This window comes from Balaenoptera physalus (genome assembly GCF_965194825.1).
Source record: "Balaenoptera physalus genome assembly, chromosome: 17".
Lineage (NCBI taxonomy): Eukaryota > Metazoa > Chordata > Mammalia > Artiodactyla > Balaenopteridae > Balaenoptera > Balaenoptera physalus.
This window is the reverse complement of record NC_138895.1, coordinates 85342498-85363013: the sequence shown is the minus strand read 5'-3', so window position 1 is coordinate 85363013 and position 20516 is coordinate 85342498. Positions and strand designations below refer to the sequence as shown.

Sequence of the window (20516 nt, the reverse complement as noted above, 5' to 3'; positions counted from 1 at the left end):
AGGGCCTGGAGCAGCTGCCCGGCTGTGGCTGGGCTGGGGGGCGGGGCGGGCCGTGGTGTAGGAGGCAACCTCCCTGCCTCCCAAGACTTCTTGTTCTGCAAGGTGGGGCCTCAGAACTCCCAGGCCCCGTGTGCCTGAGGGCTGCCCAGAAGTGGACTTCAGCTTGGGGTGGGGCCCGAGGCCGAGAGGGTCGAGAATCAGGACTGACTCGAGGGGCCAACAAACAGACCCCAAGGCAAGGCTGCGGAGGACACAAAGGCCGAGTCCACAGGCCGCTGGGGAGGGGCAGCCATGTGCTGGGGTGCCCACCTGGGGTGGGCCCTGGACCTCTGGGATGAGGCAGGTGGCCTGACCCAACCCTCATGCAGAGCCTCCCTCTCAGTGCCCCCCTGATACTGCTGGCTGGAGGCCTCCGTGGCCCCTTCCCAGCCCTGCCCTGTTTTCCTGGCACTGACTGGGCTGGATGGTCCACTTGATACATCCTGAGTGTGGCCCTCGGGATACCTTGCTCCCAGAGCTTGCCGCTCAGAGCTTGCCAGGGAGGTGGGGGCACCCCGGGCTCCTGTTCCCACCTCTGGTGGAACCCCGAGGCTGTGCCGGGCCAGGTGTGCCCTGACGTACAGCCACAGCCCAACAAGGTGGGTGTGTGAGGAGGTGACTGGGCGCTGGTCTCAGAGCCACGCTGCCCCTGCCCCAGCCAGAAGCTGCTCAGCCCCAAGTCCTCGCCGCCTCTGGGTCACGGTGGTGTTTTTGGGAGAGGGAGGCCTCCTGGGGGTGCCCTTTGAGTCCAAGGGGTTACAGGCCACATCTCCCTGCCCCCTGCCTCCTGGGCGGCTGCCGGGAGAATGGCAGGACAGCGGGTGGGCTGCCCTGGCCTGCCCCCCGTACCGCGAGTGCACGTGCTCACCCACGGGGCCGCCTGACCCAGGGGCAGTGCTGTGCCCCCGCTCCCTCCCTCCTCTGCCAGACCCCGCGCCTCCCTTTTGCCAAAGCCAGCCCGGCCCCTCGTGACACGAGCGCAGTAGAGGTGGCTCTGCTGGGCAGATACACAATGGCGCACCCACCTGTGTCCCACCTGGTGCAGACCTGGCAGTGGCGTTCCTAGGGGCCCTCTGACCCCTCCCCGGTCCTTTAATAAAGACTTCTGCGTGCACACGGCCCAGTGGAGCCAGGCAGGCTCAGGCTCAGGCGTGCTGTGCCCATCTACCCTCCCTCCAGCCCCTTCTGAGACCCCTGTGCCCCTCCTCACCACCCCCCCCCACCCAGCCCCGGACCCCCGCGGGAGGAAACAGACAGGGAGGCCACACGCACAGCCCGTCGTTTATAGATCTCTGTCTCGTCCGTCCGTCCGTCCGTCCGTGTATATGCCTGTGTATCTCTACAGAAGGGGAAAGGGGGGACTCTCGCGTAAAAACCCAAAATACGCTTCTGTGAGCACCTGTGCACCGGTCAGTCCGAGGCCACTGCTCGTGGGGCTGGGCCCTCGCTGCCGGCTGGGGCCACGCCCGCCCAGCCGGCCCGGTACTACTGGACCAGCCCTGCACGGGGGGGGGGGGGGGGGGGCGCGGGCCGGCCCTCCTCCTGGGGCCTCTAGGAGACAGTGGGGTCCTTGGCTTTGGGGGGCTCAGAGCCCGTCAGCAGGGAGATGGTGGGGTCGTCTGCGTAGTCATTTCCCTCGGAGAAGTAGGAGCCCTCTCCCAGCTCGAAGAGCACCGGCAGGTCGCTGCCCCCAACGTCCACGGAGCCCGGGTCCAGCAGGAGCAGGGGCTGGGCCGTGTAGTGCACCAGCTGCTTCCCTGGGGGCGGGGACCGAGCAGGTCAGGGTGCTGGCGTGAGGGCGCGGGGCGGGGGCGGGGGCGGGCAGGCTCAGCTCACCTGAGTCAGGGCTGCTGCTCTCTGCTTCAAGAGGCCTGGGGGGCTCCTGGGGAGAGAGGAGCTCCTGGATCTGCTGGGGCGGAGGGAGCGTGGTGAGGGCTCCCGGATCCTCTCCCCCGCCACCCCGCCACCCCGCCACCCCCACACCCTACGCACGCTGGCCAGGCTGCTGTCAAGGTCGGGCAGGCTCATGTCAGGCACTGTCACCGAAGGGCTGAACAACTGCAGGGAAGGGAGGGCGGTCAGGCCGTGCCTGTGGGCGGGGCGGGCGGGGCGGGGCCGGGACTCACGTCCAGCAGGGTGCTGGTGTCCACGCTGAAGCCGTGGCTCGTCAGCATGGTCTGCAAGCTGTCCAGGTTCGAGTCCATGGCATCCAGGTGGTCGCTGAGCTCGGTCCTGGCCAGAGGGAGGCAATCGGGTGAAGCGGCACTCCGGCGTCCCCACCCAGGCGCCTTCCTGCCAGCGCTCACGCCCACCTGCCAGAGAAGGGCTCCCCTCGGCCACCACCCACCCTGCTCGGGCTCACGGGAGGCCCTCCGAGGTAGGGCCCCTCTGCGCTGCCAGCCCGGGCCCGGTGGGGCGGTGTGCGAGCCAGGATCCTTGGCCACCGGGGGGAGTGGCTCAGGCCCCGCCGTCACCGGTCACCGTGAGGCCCCATAAGGCCTCTGGCAGCATTTTAGGCTGGGCCAAGATGGCAGGAGGGCCAAGGGGGAGTTCAGTGCTCAGAACGGGGCGGGGGCCCAGATTTTCAGGCTCGATAAGCTTAGGCCTTTGCACCGGAAGACTGCAGGAGGAGGAGAGGAGCCGTGCTCGGCGTCGGGTGGGCCAGCCTCTCCCCTGTGCCTGCCAGGAAAGAGACCGGGCCTGGCGGCTGCGAACAAAAACGCCCTGCCCTCTCCTTAGAGGAGGCCAGTCAGCACAGCACCTGGGCCGTCCTCTGTCAGTCAGCAACTCGGGGTGCCGGCTTGGGCCCTGGAGCCCGGGGGCCAGTCCCTGCCGCAGAGGGCCCGGGGTGCCCGTTCACCAGGCAGGGCTGAGTGCTCCCAGCCGGGCTGGGCTCCGGTCCGCGGCTGGGGAGGGGCCCGAGCTCCGCAGAGCCCTCCTCCCTCCCCGGTGGGAGAGCGCTAACCCTGGCGGGACTCGGCCATGCAGAGAGGAGGAGGGGCAGGGAAAGAGGCGGGCGACCCCAGACATCTGTGGAGCGCGAGCCAAACTGCAAGATAGAAAGACAAGAGCCCCCCGATTGCAGGTGGGGGCCAGGCAGACTCCCAGCCCCCACCCTCGCCTGCCCACCTCTGGGGCGACAGGACGGACACAGGGACCCAGCAGCCTGCTGCAGGAGAGGGCGGCCTGGCCACACGCCTGGGCTCCTGCGGGGGAAGGGCCGTGGGATCACCTGGTTGGCATCTCCCTCCCTCCCCAGCCCTGAGCTTTGTGCTCAGGGCCAGGTCCGAGAGCTCATGCCCAGCAAGCCCGAAGCCGCAGGCCTGAGGGCCGCCCATGTCCAGCCCTGCAGACGGCCCCCGTCAGAGGCCCGGCCGTGCTTCCAGCGGCCGGCGGGTGAGCGGACAGCACTCACTTGTCCAGGCAGGCTACGCTGAGGCACTTCTCGGGGGCCGAGGCAGGCCGGGGCGACGGGGGGCGGCCCCCGGCATCGGCGAGGGCCGGGGCCGAGGCGGCCGGCGTAGGCTCGCTCTCCCGCAGGATGGAATCAATGAGGGCGGTCGGGGACAGGGGCGTCTCCACCATGGAGGACGGCTGGCTGGGACTGGCATCCTCTGCCTGGGGGCTCCGAGGTGGACTGGGGGGCTCCTCCTTGACTCGAACCAGGGGGCTGCTGGACAGGGGCCTGCACAGGGGGCGCACGTGTCAGCAGGCGCCTCCGCCAGCCCCACCCGCTCCCGCCTGCCGGGAAGGCGCCTGGCCCACCTCTCAGCTACGCTCCCGCCCGCGGAGGCCAAGGGGCTGCCGGGGGCCAGCTCGGTGATGTCGGAGATGATGGGTCCGGAGCTGGCAACAGCGTCTGGGGGGTAGAGGCTGGAGCCGCTATAGGCCGGGGACGGAGCCTGCCACCAGAGGGAGGTGACCACATGCAGCGCCTGCCGCCGCATCGCCCCCCCGCCCCCCCGCGGCGCCCGCCGCTCACCGAGTAGGGCCCCGAGCCGTGGATGTGCTCCAGGGAGTACTGCCGGCCGTACTTGGGCATGGAATGTGCAGAGCTGCCGTCATTCAGCATCAGCGGGCTGTGGGGAGGGGCAGGTTAGCTGCGTCCCCGGCCTTGGCGGCCCCCAGGACGCAGCCAACAGGAGGTGGGCATGCCCAGCGCCTCACATCTTTCTCTTCACCCCCAGGATCCGGTTCGACTGCACCAGCGAGATGAGGAACTGGATGAGCTGCAGGGGGAGAGGTGGTCAGCCTGGCTGCGGACGGGGACCCCGCACCCCGCCGGCCGGCGTCGCACCTTGTTGACGACTTTCTGCTGTTGGGCGTGCTTCTGCCGCAGGCTGGCCACCTCCCGCCACAGGGCCTCGTTCTCGCTGCGACAGACCAGGCGCCGTCAGGACACTCCACCCAACCCGGGCAGGAGCGGGGCGGTGGGGGACTGCGTCTCGCCACAAGCCCAGCTGCCGGCCCATCCCCACCCCACCCGAGCACAGGCTGTGGGACGGTCTGGGGGCCAGGCCAGGGCCCCCGCCCCTCCTCACGCTGTTGCGCTGCGGGGGGAGGACGCGCGGGGGTGCCAGGTGCGGGGGCAGCGGGGCTGCGGTGGAGACCTGGGCAGGGCTGGCTGGTACGCCCCAGGATCTGGGCCGAGACCCCCAGGGCCTTCTCGGTCACGGTCGAGGTGGCAGAGCCTTGAGGGCGGCCCCCACCCTTGGCCGTCTCTCCCTAGACTGAGGCTGAGAATGGGAGGGGAGCCCAGGGGAAGGGGGCAGTAGGGCTTTCAGGCCACAGGGAGGCATATGGGGGGTTGTCCTGTGCCTTTAGGGGATCAGAGGTGGCCTCGAGGGGCAGAAAGGGCCACCGGAGCAGCCCACGGTCTGCCGCTCCAGGGGGCCAGCCCTGCTCAGCCCCCGGCATGTCCCGTTGACGTGCGAGAGACCCTCCTGGCTTCACCCTGAGAGGTGTCCATGTCCCGGAGGCCACGTTCGCCTGGTCCCATCTCCAGGTGTCACCCAGCCAGGGGCTTCTGCTGGGCCCTGATGTGAGTAGTCGGGGCCCAGGAGCAACCTCCATGGTCTGGGGGGCACGACGGCCGGCCCTCTGAGCGGCTTTGAGGCCACACCGAGACATGGACAGCCACCCTGGGCTGGGGTTCCTGAGGTCCCCAGGGCCCCAAGTACATGGGAGGAGACCTAAGCCAGCCTCCACAGGGGTCCTGGCTGAGGAAGAGAGGCCTTATTACACATTCTCTGTGATCAATTATGATGATTGGCATTGGGCGAGGAGGGTGATGGAGTTTGAAGGAATCCAATATATAGCATCCTTTCCCCCAACATTCGGAGCACAATCCGGGTAGCATGAGAGACAGACAAACAGCTGAATTTGCAACTTGGGGAGCCAGAAACATGGGAGGCTGGGGGGAGCCTAGAGCTGGTTCTGCAGTGGCCACACATGCCCCAGGGGCAGGGGTTCCAGAAAGAACCCAAAGTGCTTCCTGCTTCCCAGGCCTGAGGAGAGGCGACACCCGTGCCGAGTGATGCCAGGCGCCCGCTCAGGGGTTGTGTGAGGAGCTCGAGGGCGTGGCCGCTGCTCCGGGCCCAGCTCTGCTTGCTGCCATGGGAACCGGGTCCCACCCCACCTTCTGGAAATGAGTTCAACCTGGCAGGGTGGGAGGCTGTGCAAGCCGGAACCTAGTCCTGTCTGGAGAGTGGAAGGCCTGAAGCATCTGTCTCGGAGCCTGCGGGGCAGGACTGGGGGCAGAGGCCCTCCGCTGGCGCCCCCTCCCCCTCCTGCGCTCGCTCCCCAGGAGGCCTCCTGGTCCCAGCAGCCCCCCTGCCCGGCGCCCCGGCACCTACTGCTTCATGGCCAGCAGCTTGGAGTCCATGCTCTCCTGCTTCCCCTTCATCAGCTGCACGTCGGTCAGCAGCTTGGTGACACTGTCCTGGTGAATCTTTATGTCCTCGCTCCTCAGGGTGGACACCTGGGTCCCCAGGGGAGCAGTCACTGAGATGGCCTGGGGGGGGGGGTGGGATACAGCAGAAAGGGCCAAGGGGCTGCCGGTCTGGAGGGGCCTTCGCTGTGGTGGCCGATGGAGGAGGGGCTGCCAGCAGGAAGAGGGCTCGGTGCAGCCAGGCCAGGCCAGCAGGGCAGGGAGTGGGCGCCGCTCCTGCTGACGGCCTGGAGGGAGGTCCGAGGACGTGGGGGAGGGAGGATGGCTACTCACGCTGGTCACTTTCCTCTTGATGTTCTCGAGGAGCTGCTCCTGGCCGCGCAAGAAGCACGGGTGCTGGAACTCGGTGTCGTCCCTCTCTGGCTTGACCAGGCCGCCCTGCTCAATGTGGACCACCTTCCGGAAGCCATCTGCGTGCGACGGGGTGGGGGCAGTGCTGCCTCAGGGCTGGGGACCCAGCCCCTCACTCCAGCACGGCCACCGCCCCGCTGGAGGACGAGGGAGGCTGGGGGAGTGGGGAAATGCCCAGCACTGCCCTCTTGGGAGCCCTGCCTGAGGTGGCTGGGTGGTCTCGGTCTCAGGGAGACTCCACACCCCCCATGACACCCCCTCCCCCCGCAGGTGCACGGGCTCCGGGCCATGCCCCCGGGCTACCCAGGGGTCAGAGCCTGGGGGCTGCACCAGGCCAGCGAGCGGGGCCCCGGGGCAGCGCACTCACACATGTTGAGCTGCCGCACAAAGCTGGCCATGTTGCTGTGCTTGAAGTACTTGGGCAGCACCTCCTTGGCGAACTGGCCCTGGTCCAGCACGTGGAAGCTGTTCCCACTCTGCCAGGAGATGCAGGGGTCATGCAGCCGCCTCCGTGCAGGGGCTGTGCCCCCACCCAGGGTGGAGGTCGCCCTGGGACCCAGCACCCTTGCCGAGGCCCGCCCACCCGGGCTGCAGAGGGCCGTTCAGGAAGCACCTCAGAGCACTGCAGGCGCCTCCCTCAGGGGGCCTCGTGCTAGCTTTAACCAGCAAATTTCCCCTAAGAACAGCCAAGACCCCAAACGGAGGCAGCCAAGAAAACAGGAACCTGATTTCAGTTACTCTGGAGGAAAACAACACAGTCACGTTCAGAAACGCAGCTTTGTTTTTCTTTTGGCAACAGAGACAAAAAACAGAGATGAAAAAACTGCTACGCTGCTCTTCCATTTCTTTCCTGACCTCAGTCCAAAAGCTACTGGGAGGGCGACAAGGCAGCCCTCTGTGCTGGCAGGGCCCGGGGGCGGGCGCAGTCCTCCCCCGGGACGAGGGACAGGGAAGAGCCGGAAGACCCCCACGGCAGTGACCAGGACGCAGCAACGCTTCTCAACACAGGCACAGACGTGACAATAAACAGATGTAAGTGTGAGGTGAGGAGGAATGGTGGAAGGGAGACCTCTAAAGCTTTTTTCCTCCAAAGAAGCAATAAGAAAACTAGCAAAAAATGTTTAGTCAACTTCTTCAGAACCCTGAAACTCACCCAAAGGACGGCAGCAACATGGGGAGAATTTATTCAAGAAACGGTTGAATCTCAGTAAGATCAGTGAGCTGTGGCATTCAAACTCGCCCTGTTCCCACCTCCTTTCCCGTAGCTGTGAAAACCAACAGCTGAAATCGTGGGGGAGCCAGCATTCCGGCAGCCACAGGGTGAGAATGGGGCTGGGGCTCCTTCAAGGCCTGTATGGCAACTCCCTGGAAGGTTCCAGTTGCAAGGCTGTTTTTGTTTGATTTGACTGGAAGCTCTCTTAGTATAAAAAGCCTTTCCCTAGGGATGTTTGTTGAAAACATCTAGAGGCAATTTTAAAACTTGTGGCTGCCTAAGAAGTGGACAACAGACGGGGAAAAACAAGCTAACCAGAAAACTTAAAAGGAAGAGCTGGGGAATGAGATATCAAGAGGAGCTTTGAAAAGCTCCAAAATATTCCAGGGGATCTAGAAGTCACATGCACATGTAGAGCTGTGTGCACACCTGAGAGAGACCTGAGAAGGCCCTCTCACCTCTGGCTGACTGAGGCTCTGCATAAGCAGGAAGTGGAGGAGAAAGTCAAGGTGTCAACTACCTGGCTGGGAGGTGAAGGCACGCCCAGCACATACAGAGTCCCCTGCAGAGGCTGGGAGGGTTATTGTCTCCAGGCATTGAAGGACATTCCTGCTCCCTTTACTCCCTGACCAATGAGCTAACTGGGCAGAGAACTCAGTGACCACACACAACAAAGAACACAAACTGCCCAGAATTAGTTCAGAAAAGTCACTAAACAAACAGCAACGACAAGAAAACAGCGACAAATCCTGGCGAGCGGAGAAAATCTGATACTGAGTTTAACACATGCCACGTTATATTAATGGAAAGTCCAACATTCAACAAAAAATTATGAAACATGCAAAGAAACAAGGTATGACCCATACATGGGAAAAAAGCAACCGAAAGAAACTGTCCCTAAGGAAGCTCAGATGTTGGACTTACTAGACAAAGACTTTAAAATCAGGTATTTGAAATATGTTCGAAGAACAAAACAAAATGGCATCTAAAGAAATAAAGGAAAGCATAAGAATGATATGTCTTAAAACAAAGAATAACAATAAAAATAGAAGTTATAAATATGCACAAAAAAAAATCCTGGAGTTGAAAAGTGTAACAACTCAGATTTAAAATTCACTAGAGGGCTCAAGAGCAGATCCAAGCAGGAATAAGAAAGAATCAGCAAACGTGAAGGAAGATATTCAACTGAGATTACCTAGGCTGAGAGACAGAAAGAGAAAAGAATGAAGAAAGTGAACAGGCCTCAGAGACAATGTGGTGCACCACCAAAGACCAACATATGCATAAAGGAGAGGAGAGAAAGGGACAGAAAGAATATCTGAAGAAATAATGGCAGAAAACTTCCCAAATTTGATGAAAAATATCCAAGAAGCTAAACAAATTCCAAGGATAAACTCAAAGAGATTCACATCTAGATATCCATAATCAAACTGAAGAAAGCAAAAGACCAAGGAAGAATCTTGAAAGCAGTAAGAGAGAATAGACCCATCATGTACAAGGAATCCCTAATAACAGCTAATTTGTCATCAGAAACCATGCAGGCCAGAAGCCAGTGGGACGACATACCAAAAGTGCTGAAAGAAAAAAAACCTGTCAGCCAAGAATTCTATATCCAGCAAAACTATCCTTTGAAGATAAAGGCAAGGTTTCTCTGTCTGTGAAGGCAGCTAAGGAGATCCAGCGAACCACTCCAAGAAGAAAAAAACGAAGCTTATTTAAGTCATCTAAAGTCTCTGGAAATTGTCCTAAAGGCATATAACAAATGAAGAGACATTTATTCAAGAAAACCTAAAACTCAGTATGAACAGCGAGTCTGTAACATTTTAGCCATAACTTATTCCGTCCTCCTCACACCAGTTCACCTGGATTGATATGACACTCTGGGAGGCTATGGCCTAGAGGTGGGGATTCCTCTCCCCTCAGTTTACAACCAAGGCTTTCTGTATCTTACTGAGGGGCAGGCCACCAGCATTTCTCATCTTGTCCAACTTGAAGGTGAAGAGGCTAAATTCCTGGTGATTGCAGCCAAGAGGTTGAGGGTTCTCTTCTCCATTTTTCCCCCACCTATAGAATGGAGGCTCTACCCCAGGCATGGCAGGCTGAGAATACTGGGGCTTCAATTACCCTCACCCCAGTTAGCCTTTAATTTCTTTTTCTTGTCTTAATGTACTGGGTAGGACTTCCAGTACACTATTAGCTAGAACTGGTGAAAACAGACTTTGTGCTTTGTTCTGATCTTATGAGCAAAGCATTCAGTGTCTTACCATTATGTATGATATTAGGTGTAGGATTTTTTGTGTGTGTGTGTTGTTTTTTTTTAAAGATCCTTTTGTATCAAGCTGAGGAAGGTCCCTGCTAGCCCTAGTTTTCCTAGTTTCTGGAAGGATTTTTTTTTTTTTTAATATCACGAACATCAAATTTTGTCAAATGCTTTTTCTGAATCAAATAATATGATCATGTGGTTCTTCTTCTTTAGATTGTTAACATGGTGGATTATATTGATTTAAAAATCTTGAACCATCCTTGCATTCCTGGGATGAATCCCATTTGTTGTGACATTATTCTTTTTATGTACTGCCAAATTTGATTTGCTAAAATTTTATAGAAGACATTATGAAGCATATTGGTCTGTAATTTTCTTGGACTGTTTTTGTCTAATCATTTGGGCCTGAAAATCTCTTTTTAGGAAGGTTTATGACTAGGAATTCTATTTCTTTAATAGACTCAGGACCACTAATAGTTATGTTTCACCTTGGGTGAGTTTTGGCCGTTTGTGCTTTTCAAGGAATTGGTCCATTTTATCAACTTTACATGCATAGAGTTGTTTGTAGTACTTCCTTATTATCCTCTTGCCACCTGTGGCATCTGTAGTGATATATCCTCTGTGATTCCTGATATTAGTAATTTACCTTTTTTCTTCTGTCAGTCATTCCACAAGTTACCGATCTCAATCTTTTGAAACATTCAGCTTTTGAATTCATTTATCATGTTTTACTGTTTTCAATTTCATTGATTTTTGTTGTCTTTATTATTTCTTTCCTTCTGCTTGCTTTGGGCTTACTTTGCTCTTTTTTACTTTAATGTGGAAGCTCAGAAGCCATTCTTATTTCCCTTTTAGCACTGCTTTATGTGGATCTCACACATTTTCAGACAGGAAGAGTTTGGTGGGCTGCTGGGGAATGCCTGTGGCACAGGAGATGGATATCCTGTCAGATGGAAAATGAGGGAAGAAAACAGGGCTCCTCTGGAGGCTGCACTCTTGCGAGTCTTGATGGTGGCATCTGCAGGCTGCCACTGTGCCTCAGTCTCCCCACGTGGCATCTACCATTCACCCACACGACCTCAAGCACATCCTGTCTCACCCCACGCCAGACTGCTTGCTGAGCTCTACCCTTGCTGACTGATTGGGTGTCTCCACATGGCTGGCCGTCTGGGACGTACCTCCATATCTCTGAAAAGGAAGCTATAATCGATGTACAGTTTACCATTTTAAATGAACAGCTCTCCATTTCTGACACACAGCTGTTTACTCGCACAAGCGAGGAATGGAGAACATTTCCATCTACCCCCAAATCACCCCTACGTCCCTTTGCAGTCAACCCCCTCCCTCATCCCCAGGCAACCACTGATCTTTTGTCCCCATAGTTTTGCCTTTTCTGGAATGTCATATAAATGGAATCACAGGGTATGTAGCCTTTTGTGTTTGTATGTAGTCTTTCACTTAGCATAATGCCTTTGAGATGCAGCCATAGTGTTGCAAGGGTAAGCTGTTTGTTCCTTTTAAATGCTGAGTAGTATTCCATTGTAGGGATGTCCCACAGTTTGTCTTCCACTCACCAGTTAATGGACATTTGGGTTGTGTCCTGTTTTTGGCTATTATAAATAAGTGCTATGAACATTTGTGTCCAGGTTTTTTCCTTCTAGAAGTTACATAGTTTTAGCTCTTATATTTCAATCTATGTTTAATTTTTGTATATAGTATTAAGCACAGGACAGGCTCACATTTGTGCTTGTGGAAGTCCAATTATTCCAGCGCCATTTGTTGAAAAGACAGTTCTTCCTCTATTGAATTACAGTGGCATCTTTGTCAAAAATCAAATAACCTTGAATGGGTGGGCCTACTTCTGGACTCTCTAGTCTGTTCCACTTATTTGTATGTTTATAGTTATGCCAATATCACTCAGTACTGATTATTATAGCTTTTCAGTATGTCTTGATATCGGATAGTGTGAGTCTTCTAACTTTGTTCTCCTTAAAAAAAAAAAAAAAAAAAGTTTGACTATTCTCTGTCCTTTGCTTTTTCATATAAACTGAAGGTTAGTGCACACAAAAATTTCTGCTTGGATTTCACTGGGATTGTGTGGAACCTACTTACGTCTTTTTCTCAGCCATGTTTTATAGTTTTCAATGAATAAATTATACACGTATATATATGTGTTTGTGTGTGTATGTGTGTGTGTGTATATATATATATATATATATATATATATATACACACACACATTTTGCAAGATTTACCCCATGATAACTAGCCTACAGATGGCCTCCGAGGATCTCCACCTCCAGGAGTTCACAGCTTGTGCTGTCCCCTTCCGTGATCTACCAGGAATGTTCTCTATGAGCAACAGCATCCAACAGACATGACGGCATTTGAGAACACATTACAAGCCCACCTTGGGCTCTCGCTCTCTCAGATCGCTCGCCCTGGGAGAGGCAAGGTGACATGCTGAAAGCAGCCCTAAGGAGAGGTCCACATGGTGAGGAACTGAGGCTGCCAGCACCCAGCTGAGTCTTTTTTTTTTTAAGATTTTTTTGATGTGGACCACTTTCAAGGTCTTCATTGAATTTGTTACAGTATTAATTCTGTTTTATCTTTTGTTTTTTTGGCTGAGAGGCATGTGGGACCTTGGCTCCCTGACCAGGGATCGAACCCGCACCCCCTGCATTGGAAGGCGAAGTCTTAAGCACTGGACCACCAAGAAAGTCCCCCCAGCTGAGTCTTGAGATAGCTGCACCCTCACAAGAGATCCTGAGGCAGCCAGCTCACGGCTCTCAGACACTGGGAGGTAACAAGGGTTTGTTGTTTTAGGCAGTTAGTTTGGAGGTGACTGGTTACACAGCCATAGATAATACAACCAGTAAGTGTTCTGTGGTTTTTGTAGCACTGTAAATATTTCCATTTTCAACAGTTCGTTACTAGTACATAGAAATATATTCCATTTCTGTATATTGGCCTTGAATCCTGTGACCTCACTAAACTCATTCATTAGTTCTAATAACTTTTCTGTAGATTCTTTGGGATTTGCTAAGTAAACAATAATGTTTTCTATGAATAGAGAGTTTTATTTCTTGCATTTCAATCTTGATGTCCTTTATTTATGTATTTGCCATATTGCCTGACCAGGGCATCCAATAGATATTAAGGAAAAGCAGTAAGAGCAGACATCCTTGCCTTCTTTTCCAGTCTTGGGGGAAAGTATTCAGTTTTTCACCATTAAGTATAATGTTAGCAGTAGGGTTTTTTTGGTAGAAGCTTTTTATGAGATCGACGAATTTCCCTTCCTAGTTTGCTGAGCTTTTTAAAAAATTTTATTTATTTATTTATTTATTTTGGGCTGTGTTGGGTCTTCGTTGCTGCACACAGGCTTTCTCTAGTTGTAGCGAGTGAGGGCTACTCTTTGTTGCGCTGCGTGGGCTTCTCATTGTGGTGGCTTCTCTTGTTGCGGAGCACGGGCTCTAGGCGCGCGGGCTTCAGTAGTTGTGGCTTGCGGGCTCTAGAACGCAGGCTCAGTAGTTGTGGCGCACGGACTTAGTTGCTCCGCAGCATGTGGGATCTTCCCAGACCAGGGATCGAACCCGTGTCCCCTGCACTGGCAGGTGAATTCTTAACCACTGCGCCACTCAGGGAAGTCCCTTGCTGAGTTTTTATCATGAAATGGATATTGAATTTTGTCAAATGCTTCTGCCTCTGTTGAGAAGATCATGTGGCTTTTCTTCCCCGTTCTGTTGATGTGGTGAGTTACACTAGGTCTTGAGTGTTGACCAGACTTCCACCTACAGGGCCCCTTCCAGTCCCAGGCCTCATGCTGTCTCTGATCGGAAGTCAGTCTCATTCTTATCCTATTCTTCCGTGTGCAATTTCCTTTCTTTTTCTGGCTGCTTTTAAGATTTTCTCTTCACCACTTGCTTTCAGCAATTTGATTGTGATGTGCATTGGTTATCATTTTTTTTTGTGCTTTATCCTCCTTGGGAATCATTGAAATTCTTGGATCTGTGGGTTTACAGCTTTCAAAGAAAAAAAAAAAACTGGGGAAAATTTCAAGCAGTATTTCTAAAATTCTCCTCCCTCCTTTATTCTGGAACTTAAATTGTGTGTCAGACCACGTGACATTATCCCCGTAAGGCTCTGCTCACTTTTTTCAGTCTTTTTTTCCTCTCTGTGATCACTGCATAGTTTCTTTTGCTAGTCTAGTGTTCGGTGATCTTTTCTTCTGCAGTTTCTAATCTGCTGTTTAATCCCCTCCAGTGATTTATAAAAACAAGCTCTAAATTTTAGAAAGTTAGATTTACAGAAAAGCTAGACAGTACAGAGTTCCCACATATCCCACGCCCAGTTTCCCTATTATTAACACCCTGCATTAGTGCATAGGCCACAAGTAACGAATCAATATACTGATAGTTTATTTTTAACCAAAGTCCCCATTTTGTTCAGATTTCCTTAGCTTTTACCTAATGTCTTTCTATTCCAGGACATCATCCGAGACATTACATTCTCGTCTTCTTACGTCATTCTTGACAGTCTCAGACTTTCCTGGTTTCTGATGCCCTTGACAGTTCTGAGGAGGACTAGGCTGGTATTGTGTAGAATGTTGTTCAACTTGGATTCGTCGGATGTTTTTCCCTCATGATGAGTTGGGGTTACATAAGTTTTTGGAGAGGAAGACCACAGAGGTGGCTTGCCCTGCCCATCACAGCACGTCAGGGCACACCCGTCAACGTGACTCATCACTGCTGGTGGAGGCCTGTCTGTCAGGCGTCTCCACTGTACAGTCTCTCCCCCCACCCGCTCCTGTACTCCTCAGAAGGAAGTCTGTGTGCAGCCAACACTGAAGGGTGGGAATTATGTGTTACCTCTTTGAAGGGAGTCAACAGAAATAATTTGGAATTCTTCTGCATGGGACACTTGTTCCAGAGATATTTTGTTCAATTTCCTTCCTTTTTATATCTTCCATTTCTCTGTCTTAATGTTTTCTCTCTACTTCTTTGAGCACACAGAGCATTTTAATAACTCTTTTTTTTTTAATAACTCTTTTAATGTCCTTGCTCGCCACTTCCATCACACCTGGATTTGTTACTATGACTTTTCTCTTCTTTGTTACAGGTCACATTCTCATGCCAAGTGGATCATCTATTAGTTTTGACTAGATCCTGGACACGAAGAATTTTACTACATTGTGTCTGAGTTTAGTTGTCTTCCTTTCAAGAGTACTGCACCCTCAGTTCTGCAGGAAAGGATCAGCCAGATCCTTTTAAGGCTTGTTTTTAAGCTCGTTTACACCGCATTTGGGTAGCCTTTTTCTCTGGGGCTAATCCAGCCCCGCGTTCAAGCCGTGGCTGTTCTGAGGTCCGTGAAGGGCTCTGTATGTTAGAGTGGTCTCTCCGCTCTGGCTGTGAGGAATCGATGACTCGGCCAACTCTAGGTGAGCCTGGAGGTCGCGCACCACACGGCTCCTCAGTGGCTGCTCCTTCCCTGGAAGTTCTCGGGCGGCTTCCCAGGCTCCCCACACGGACGGGCGAAGCAGCACTCGACCAAGATCCGCAGGGGCTCACATGCGGCTCTTCCTCTCTGGTGCCAGGCCTTGCAAATTCTGGCTGTCTCAGCTTCTCCGAAGGCCAGGCTCTCGGAGTCTGAACGCTGCCTCCAGATAGAAAGCCTAGGCACCTGGAGGGCTCACCTGTCCCTCCTGTTTAACAATCCTGAACACTGTTGGTGGGTTGAGTCCATGTTGAATGTGTCCTGCCAGCCTGACCTTAAGGTCTGTTAGAAGTCTGAGAGGACCTTCTGGTGAGTCCATCGCAGAACCCGATGTCTCCTCCTCCTCTGCTGACCACGTGCAATTCTTGCAGGAAGTTTTGGCTTACCCTTGGATATAACGGAAACCAGTGATGGGAAATACGGCAGGACCGGGGAGAAGATGTTGCCCAGCTGCTGGCTGGCGAGCAATGCCCTTGCCCCTGAGATGCAGTTCTTAGTAAATATCAAGTCTTACTGTAAATTCAGAGACTGTGGCCCTATTTCCTACACAACTGTGAACAACCTGAAACGTATACAAAGTTTTGCACGTAAGTACATTTTTACAGAGGGAGGATCTCTGTCTTTGAATAGTTTCTCAAAGCACCCACAACTCAACAGGATTAACATCCATGGTGATTCCATGAGAGGCCTACCTGTACTTTTCAAGTATATTCCCAGAAGAAAAGGCCCGTTTTAGTCCCCCAGCCCAAGAGACTGGTGCGTGTGATGTGCTCCGGGAGCAGTGGGCGTGCGGCTGGCACCCATGTGCAGTGTGACCACTAGAGCCGCGTGGACGTGGCAGCAGAGAAACGCAGCCTGGCGGGAGGACACGGGAGGCACAAGGCGGGGTGCAGAGGGGAGCTCGCTTTCGGTCCCCTCCCCGGCCCTCGTCTTGTCCGCAATCGAGAAGAGGACCATCTGCACTGTCTTCATGTCATTTTCTTATTTCTGCTCAGGGTCGCAGCACAGGCCCCAGGACCAAAGCATCCCCGCTCATGTCCAGCCGCTGGCCCCATGCTCGGGTCTCCAGGCCCAGCTGAACATCTGCACACAGGTGACTGCTGACTCAGTAACTGCCGGGGCCTCCCAGTGGCAGGAGACTGTGGGGCAGCTGCCAGCGCCTCCAGGATCGGGAAGCATTCAGGGAGCCGGCCTCCCTCCTTCCACGGCCTGCGAGGCCAGCCTCTGCTAGCCCTGCAGATCTCAAGGAAACCCTGCAGCCAAAGGTGCAGGCTCTGGGGTCTTTAGCCCGGCGCCTGTGATATCTGATGGGAGCTGACCGCTCATTCCAGGGTGGGTCCTGTGGACCCTGCTGACCCCTTCCTGGTCCTTTAATAAAGAATTCTGAGCACACATGGCCCAGTGGAGCCAGGCAGGCTCAGGCTCAGGTGTGCTGTGCCCATCTACCCTCCCTCCAGCCCCTTCTGAGACCCCTGTGCCCCTCCTCACCACCCCTCGCCCACCCCAGGACCACGGAGGGAGGAAATAGACAGGAGGCCACACACATAGCCTGTCGTTTATAGATCTCTGCCCGACTTGTCCATCCATCCATCCATCTATACATATACCTACACATCTCTACGGAAGGGGAAAGGGGGGACTCTCGTGTAAAAATACAAACTACAATTCTATGAGGACCAAGTACTGGTCAGTCCGAGTGTGGCTGAGGTCAAGCTAAGAAAGCAGGTAGGGCTTCCCTGGCGGCGCAGTGGTTAAGAATCCACCTGCCAATGCAGGGGACACAAGTTCGAGCCCTGGTCCAGGAAGATCCCACATGCCGCGGAGCAACTAAGCCCGTGCGCCACAACTACTGAGCCTGCGCTCTAGAGCCCGCGAGCCACAACTACTGAGCCCGTGTGCCTAGAGCCTATGCTCCCTAACAAGAGAAGCCACGACAATGAGAAGCCCGTGCACCACAACAAAGAGTAGCCCCCGCTCGCCACAACTAGAGAAAGCCTGCACGCAGCAACGAAGACCCAAGGCAGCCAAAAATAAATAAATAAATAAATAAATAAATTTATTTATTTAAAAAAAAAAAAAAAAGCAAGCAAGTAAGCAGGTGGGGTGGAGCCGGAGCCCGGACCCCACAGGTGGAGGCCTCGTGCTGCCCTCTACCCGGGAGACGTGGAGTGTGGCGAGGGCAGGCGTGAGCCAGAGCTGGACGCCTCTGGCTCCAGAGGTGAGCGAGAGACCGTGGACTTTGGGTCCTGCTCAGCCGTCCCCCAGCTCTTCGTCTGTTTCCTGATGTCTCTGGGACTCAGTTCCTGTGTCTCTAAAAGGCCAGCTGTCACCTCCACGTGGGGCTGTGGAAGGAGGGGAACCGATACCCGAGGGGCTGGGCCTCCCGCTGCGCACAGGGACTGGATAGGGATGGCCATGTCCTGTTTGGCAGGTGCAGGGGGCACCAGGAGCCTCCAGGCCCCCAGCGCCCCTCACAGCCTGCACCGGGTGTGCCTCCGGCCTTTCGGGGCCACTGCCCATCCCCGAGGGCGGGCCGGAGGACCTGCTGGGGCCCACCTGGCTCCCGGGCCGGGAGGAGGAGCAGCCCTGCCTGTCGCGGGAGCCCCGAAAACGGTCCTCGGCCAGCTCGGAGCGGCCAGGTGCGACCAGGACCCTCCTCGAAGGGTCCCACAGGGAGCTGGCGACCTGACTGCAGGCACTGCTCTCCAGCCAGCCCCTCCAGTGGGACCCTCTGACCCTCCGACTGCCGGTGCTCACACGGGCCATCCTAGGCGAAGGAGGCCCTCGCTCTTAGGGACTCGAAGCGCCTGCAGCCTAAAAAGAAGAGCCTCCTTCACCCACGCACTCCCTCCCCCCATCCCTGTCCCGTGGGAGTGGGGTCAGGAAAGCCACTGCGTTCGCCAGCTTCCCTCCCGAGGGCGGCGGGGCCTCGGGTCCTGCAGGGCAGCCCCGGCCTCTTCAGCAGTGGCTCCACCCCAAGCGCATCGGTAACTGGCAAGGGGTCTGGAAGGGGGGGAAGCCAACACGACTCTCCGGGCAGCGACCTGCTGGCCGTCCCCTGGGCTGTGCAGAGGATGCACGACACTGCCGGACTGGCCCCCCGGCCAGAGCTTCTGGGGCTGGAAGCCACCCCCACCCCCCCTATTATTCAGCCTTGAGGGTCAGCCACCCCACTACCGCCTTTCCCTGGTCCCCTGGGTCAAACGCCGGGTCCTCTTGGCAGAATGGGGAGAAAACTTCCAGCACAAGGGGGAAGGCACCGAGAGCACAGACGCCAGAACCTTCCAAGGTCTCTGGAAGTTGGACTTCGGGCTGCAAGTCTGCAGAAGTCTCCATGAGGACTTTCTGACAGAGGCCCGGGGCTTGTGTGGGCATCACTGAGGCAGGGGGCTGTCTCCTTTCTCAGGGCTGGGCAGCTCTGCAGCCCCTGCCCAACCCAGCAAAGGGCTCCGTTTCTGTCCTGCCTGGCAGTGCCAGCCCGCCTGCTGCCTCCTGCACCAAGCACGCCCTGCTCGGCCTGTGGACAGACCAGGGGGGCTCAAATGCGCAGGCTCCAGCCAGCACCCCTCCACCCCCCGGGGAGAAAGTGCCAGCAGGGCCGGCGGGTGGTGCAGCCACTGTGAGCGAGGCTGTCTCAGGCTTGATGGTTCCCGCTTTCCTGCTCCAAGGCCTTGCCCAGAGCATAGGCAGTGGGACCTGGAGAGCTCGCTGGTGGGGCTTCACCCGCTGCCTCATGATCTTTAAGCAGAAGCAGTGAGCAGGTCAAGAGGCGGGGCGACCACCCCAGTAGGACTAAGCTCGGAACATCCCAAAAGATCTCTGATGCCCCTCTCCAAACCGGGAAAGAGTGCTGCCTGGGAGTTAAGGGAAAGCGGAAAGAGGAAGAAAGAAGGATAATGACAGAAGCATGGGGTCATTTCCTTGGCTCAGCAAAGTTCAAGTCCTGCAACGAAGGGATGGTGGTAACAGGACAGGCTGCAGGAAAGCACGGCCCCCTCTTCGGGAATGCTGCCCACCATTACAGAAACAAGCAGTGGGAATGGAGAGTGCCACATGGATGTGTGACTGGGACCAACACAAAGTGTCCCCCACAAGGACGCTGCAGGATTTCTAGTCTCTTTACTCCCTCTCCCCGTCTTGAGGCAGAACTTCAGCAAACAGACAACTCAGGAACGAGAGGACCCAGCCTCCAGTTCAGGGCTCGCTTCAGCCCTGACTGTTCTTCGTTCCTAAGGGCTTAAGACTGTGAAAGAGAAGTACTTAGGAGAGTCTGAGAAAGCCAGCGTCTGGGCCCTCAAGAGAGCAAGCATGTCTGGAGGCGCCCAGAGGCTCCGCAGCCCAGGGCGGTCTAGGCCACCCATCTGCCGGGCCTGAGCTATGGCTCCGGCCTTCCCCGGGGCTCCGGCCTTCCCCGGACACGACGTCACAGTCCGGACGTGAACGGCAGACAGTTCTCTGTCTCAGCCGCAACTCCAGACAGTCTCTGCTGTACCTCTGCAAGCCTGAATTGTCCGGTCTGCAAGGTCAGACCACGGAAACGAGCCTGCTGCCAGGCAACTGGAGGCAGGGACGCGAATGAAGACGTCCCGAGAGAAACGAAAAACAAAGTCGCTCTTGGGAAACCCAGCTCTGGTCTCCGGACACGGGCTCGAGACCCACCGGAACTTTATGACGTTTTGCTTTCTGTTTTCGCTCCTTTTCCTTTCTGTTTTCGCTCCTTTTCCTTTTCCACTAGAGTAACGCTCTCCAATTCCTGCGCCAAGTCCTGATTTCTTCCCAAAGGCCGCTGACCCCACCACCCTGGTAACTCATCTGAGAAGCTACGGGGGCCACCTGGGCACAACGCTCGCCAGCGAAACTGGGCGCTGCCCTAAGGCCAGACGCGCTTCCGCAGTTGTCCCGCACATAGTCGGCGCGAGACCGAGGAGGAGAGGCCCTTCCTGCCCAGCCCAGGGGAGCGCGCGGCAGGAGCGACGAGGGGCGGCCTCGGACGCTCTTTCCCGACGCCCTGCTGCCCGCCCCCAAAAGCCCCGGGCCGGCGCGCCCAGCCCCTCACCGGGCTCCAGCAGATAAGCGCGTCCGTGTCCGGGTCGCTCACGAGGGTCCACAGCTTGGTCAGGAAGGCCGGGACGTTGCTGGGCCCCGCCGCGCCCGGGCCCACGGGCAGATCCATAGCGGGCGAGGCGGGAGAAACGGAGGTGGCGATC

At 55.8% G+C, this 20516-nt stretch overlaps 1 protein-coding gene and 1 long non-coding RNA gene across 6 annotated transcripts; one reads left to right on the top strand and one right to left on the bottom strand.

Moving 5' to 3' along the window:
• Positions 1 to 1308: 1308 nt before the first annotated feature.
• On the bottom strand, positions 1309 to 20499 carry HSF1 (heat shock transcription factor 1). Of its 5 annotated transcripts, none has more exons than XM_082432955.1 (14): positions 20366 to 20499; positions 6708 to 6816; positions 6263 to 6399; positions 5895 to 6052; positions 4337 to 4412; positions 4207 to 4268; positions 4022 to 4118; positions 3805 to 3941; positions 3455 to 3724; positions 3005 to 3088; positions 2166 to 2271; positions 2032 to 2097; positions 1876 to 1945; positions 1309 to 1796 (listed from the first exon to the last, which is right to left on the bottom strand). In XM_082432955.1, the coding sequence occupies exons 1-14, from the start codon at positions 20480 to 20482 to the stop codon at positions 1591 to 1593; spliced, it is 1695 nt and encodes a 564-aa protein (XP_082289081.1). In that variant the 5' UTR covers positions 20483 to 20499; the 3' UTR covers positions 1309 to 1590. The 5 variants fall into 5 exon arrangements, with proteins under 5 accessions (XP_082289081.1, XP_082289082.1, XP_082289083.1 ...); XM_082432956.1 differs by having other exon boundaries at positions 1876 to 1921; XM_082432957.1 differs by having other exon boundaries at positions 5895 to 6019.
• LOC309646546 lies at positions 6825 to 16701 on the top strand. The gene is made up of 2 exons (XR_014255423.1): positions 6825 to 15896; positions 16305 to 16701. It is a non-coding gene; the product is annotated as an uncharacterized lncRNA (long non-coding RNA).
• Positions 20500 to 20516: the final 17 nt, after the last annotated feature.

What these genes read in the sequence shown, in the direction of transcription:
- HSF1 (XM_082432955.1), bottom strand. Translation starts at nt 20,482, where the DNA reads ATGGATCTGCCCGTGGGCCCGGGCGCGGCGGGGCCCAGCAACGTCCCG. An exon ending in TCAAGAGGAAAGTGACCAGC is followed by an intron (nt 6,053 to 6,262) that starts GTGAGTAGCCAT and finishes CCCCCCCCCCAG; the next exon opens with GCCATCTCAGTGACTGCTCC. An exon ending in CATGGCCGAGTCCCGCCAGG is followed by an intron (nt 2,272 to 3,004) that starts GTTAGCGCTCTC and finishes CCCTCTGGCCAG; the next exon opens with GACCGAGCTCAGCGACCACC.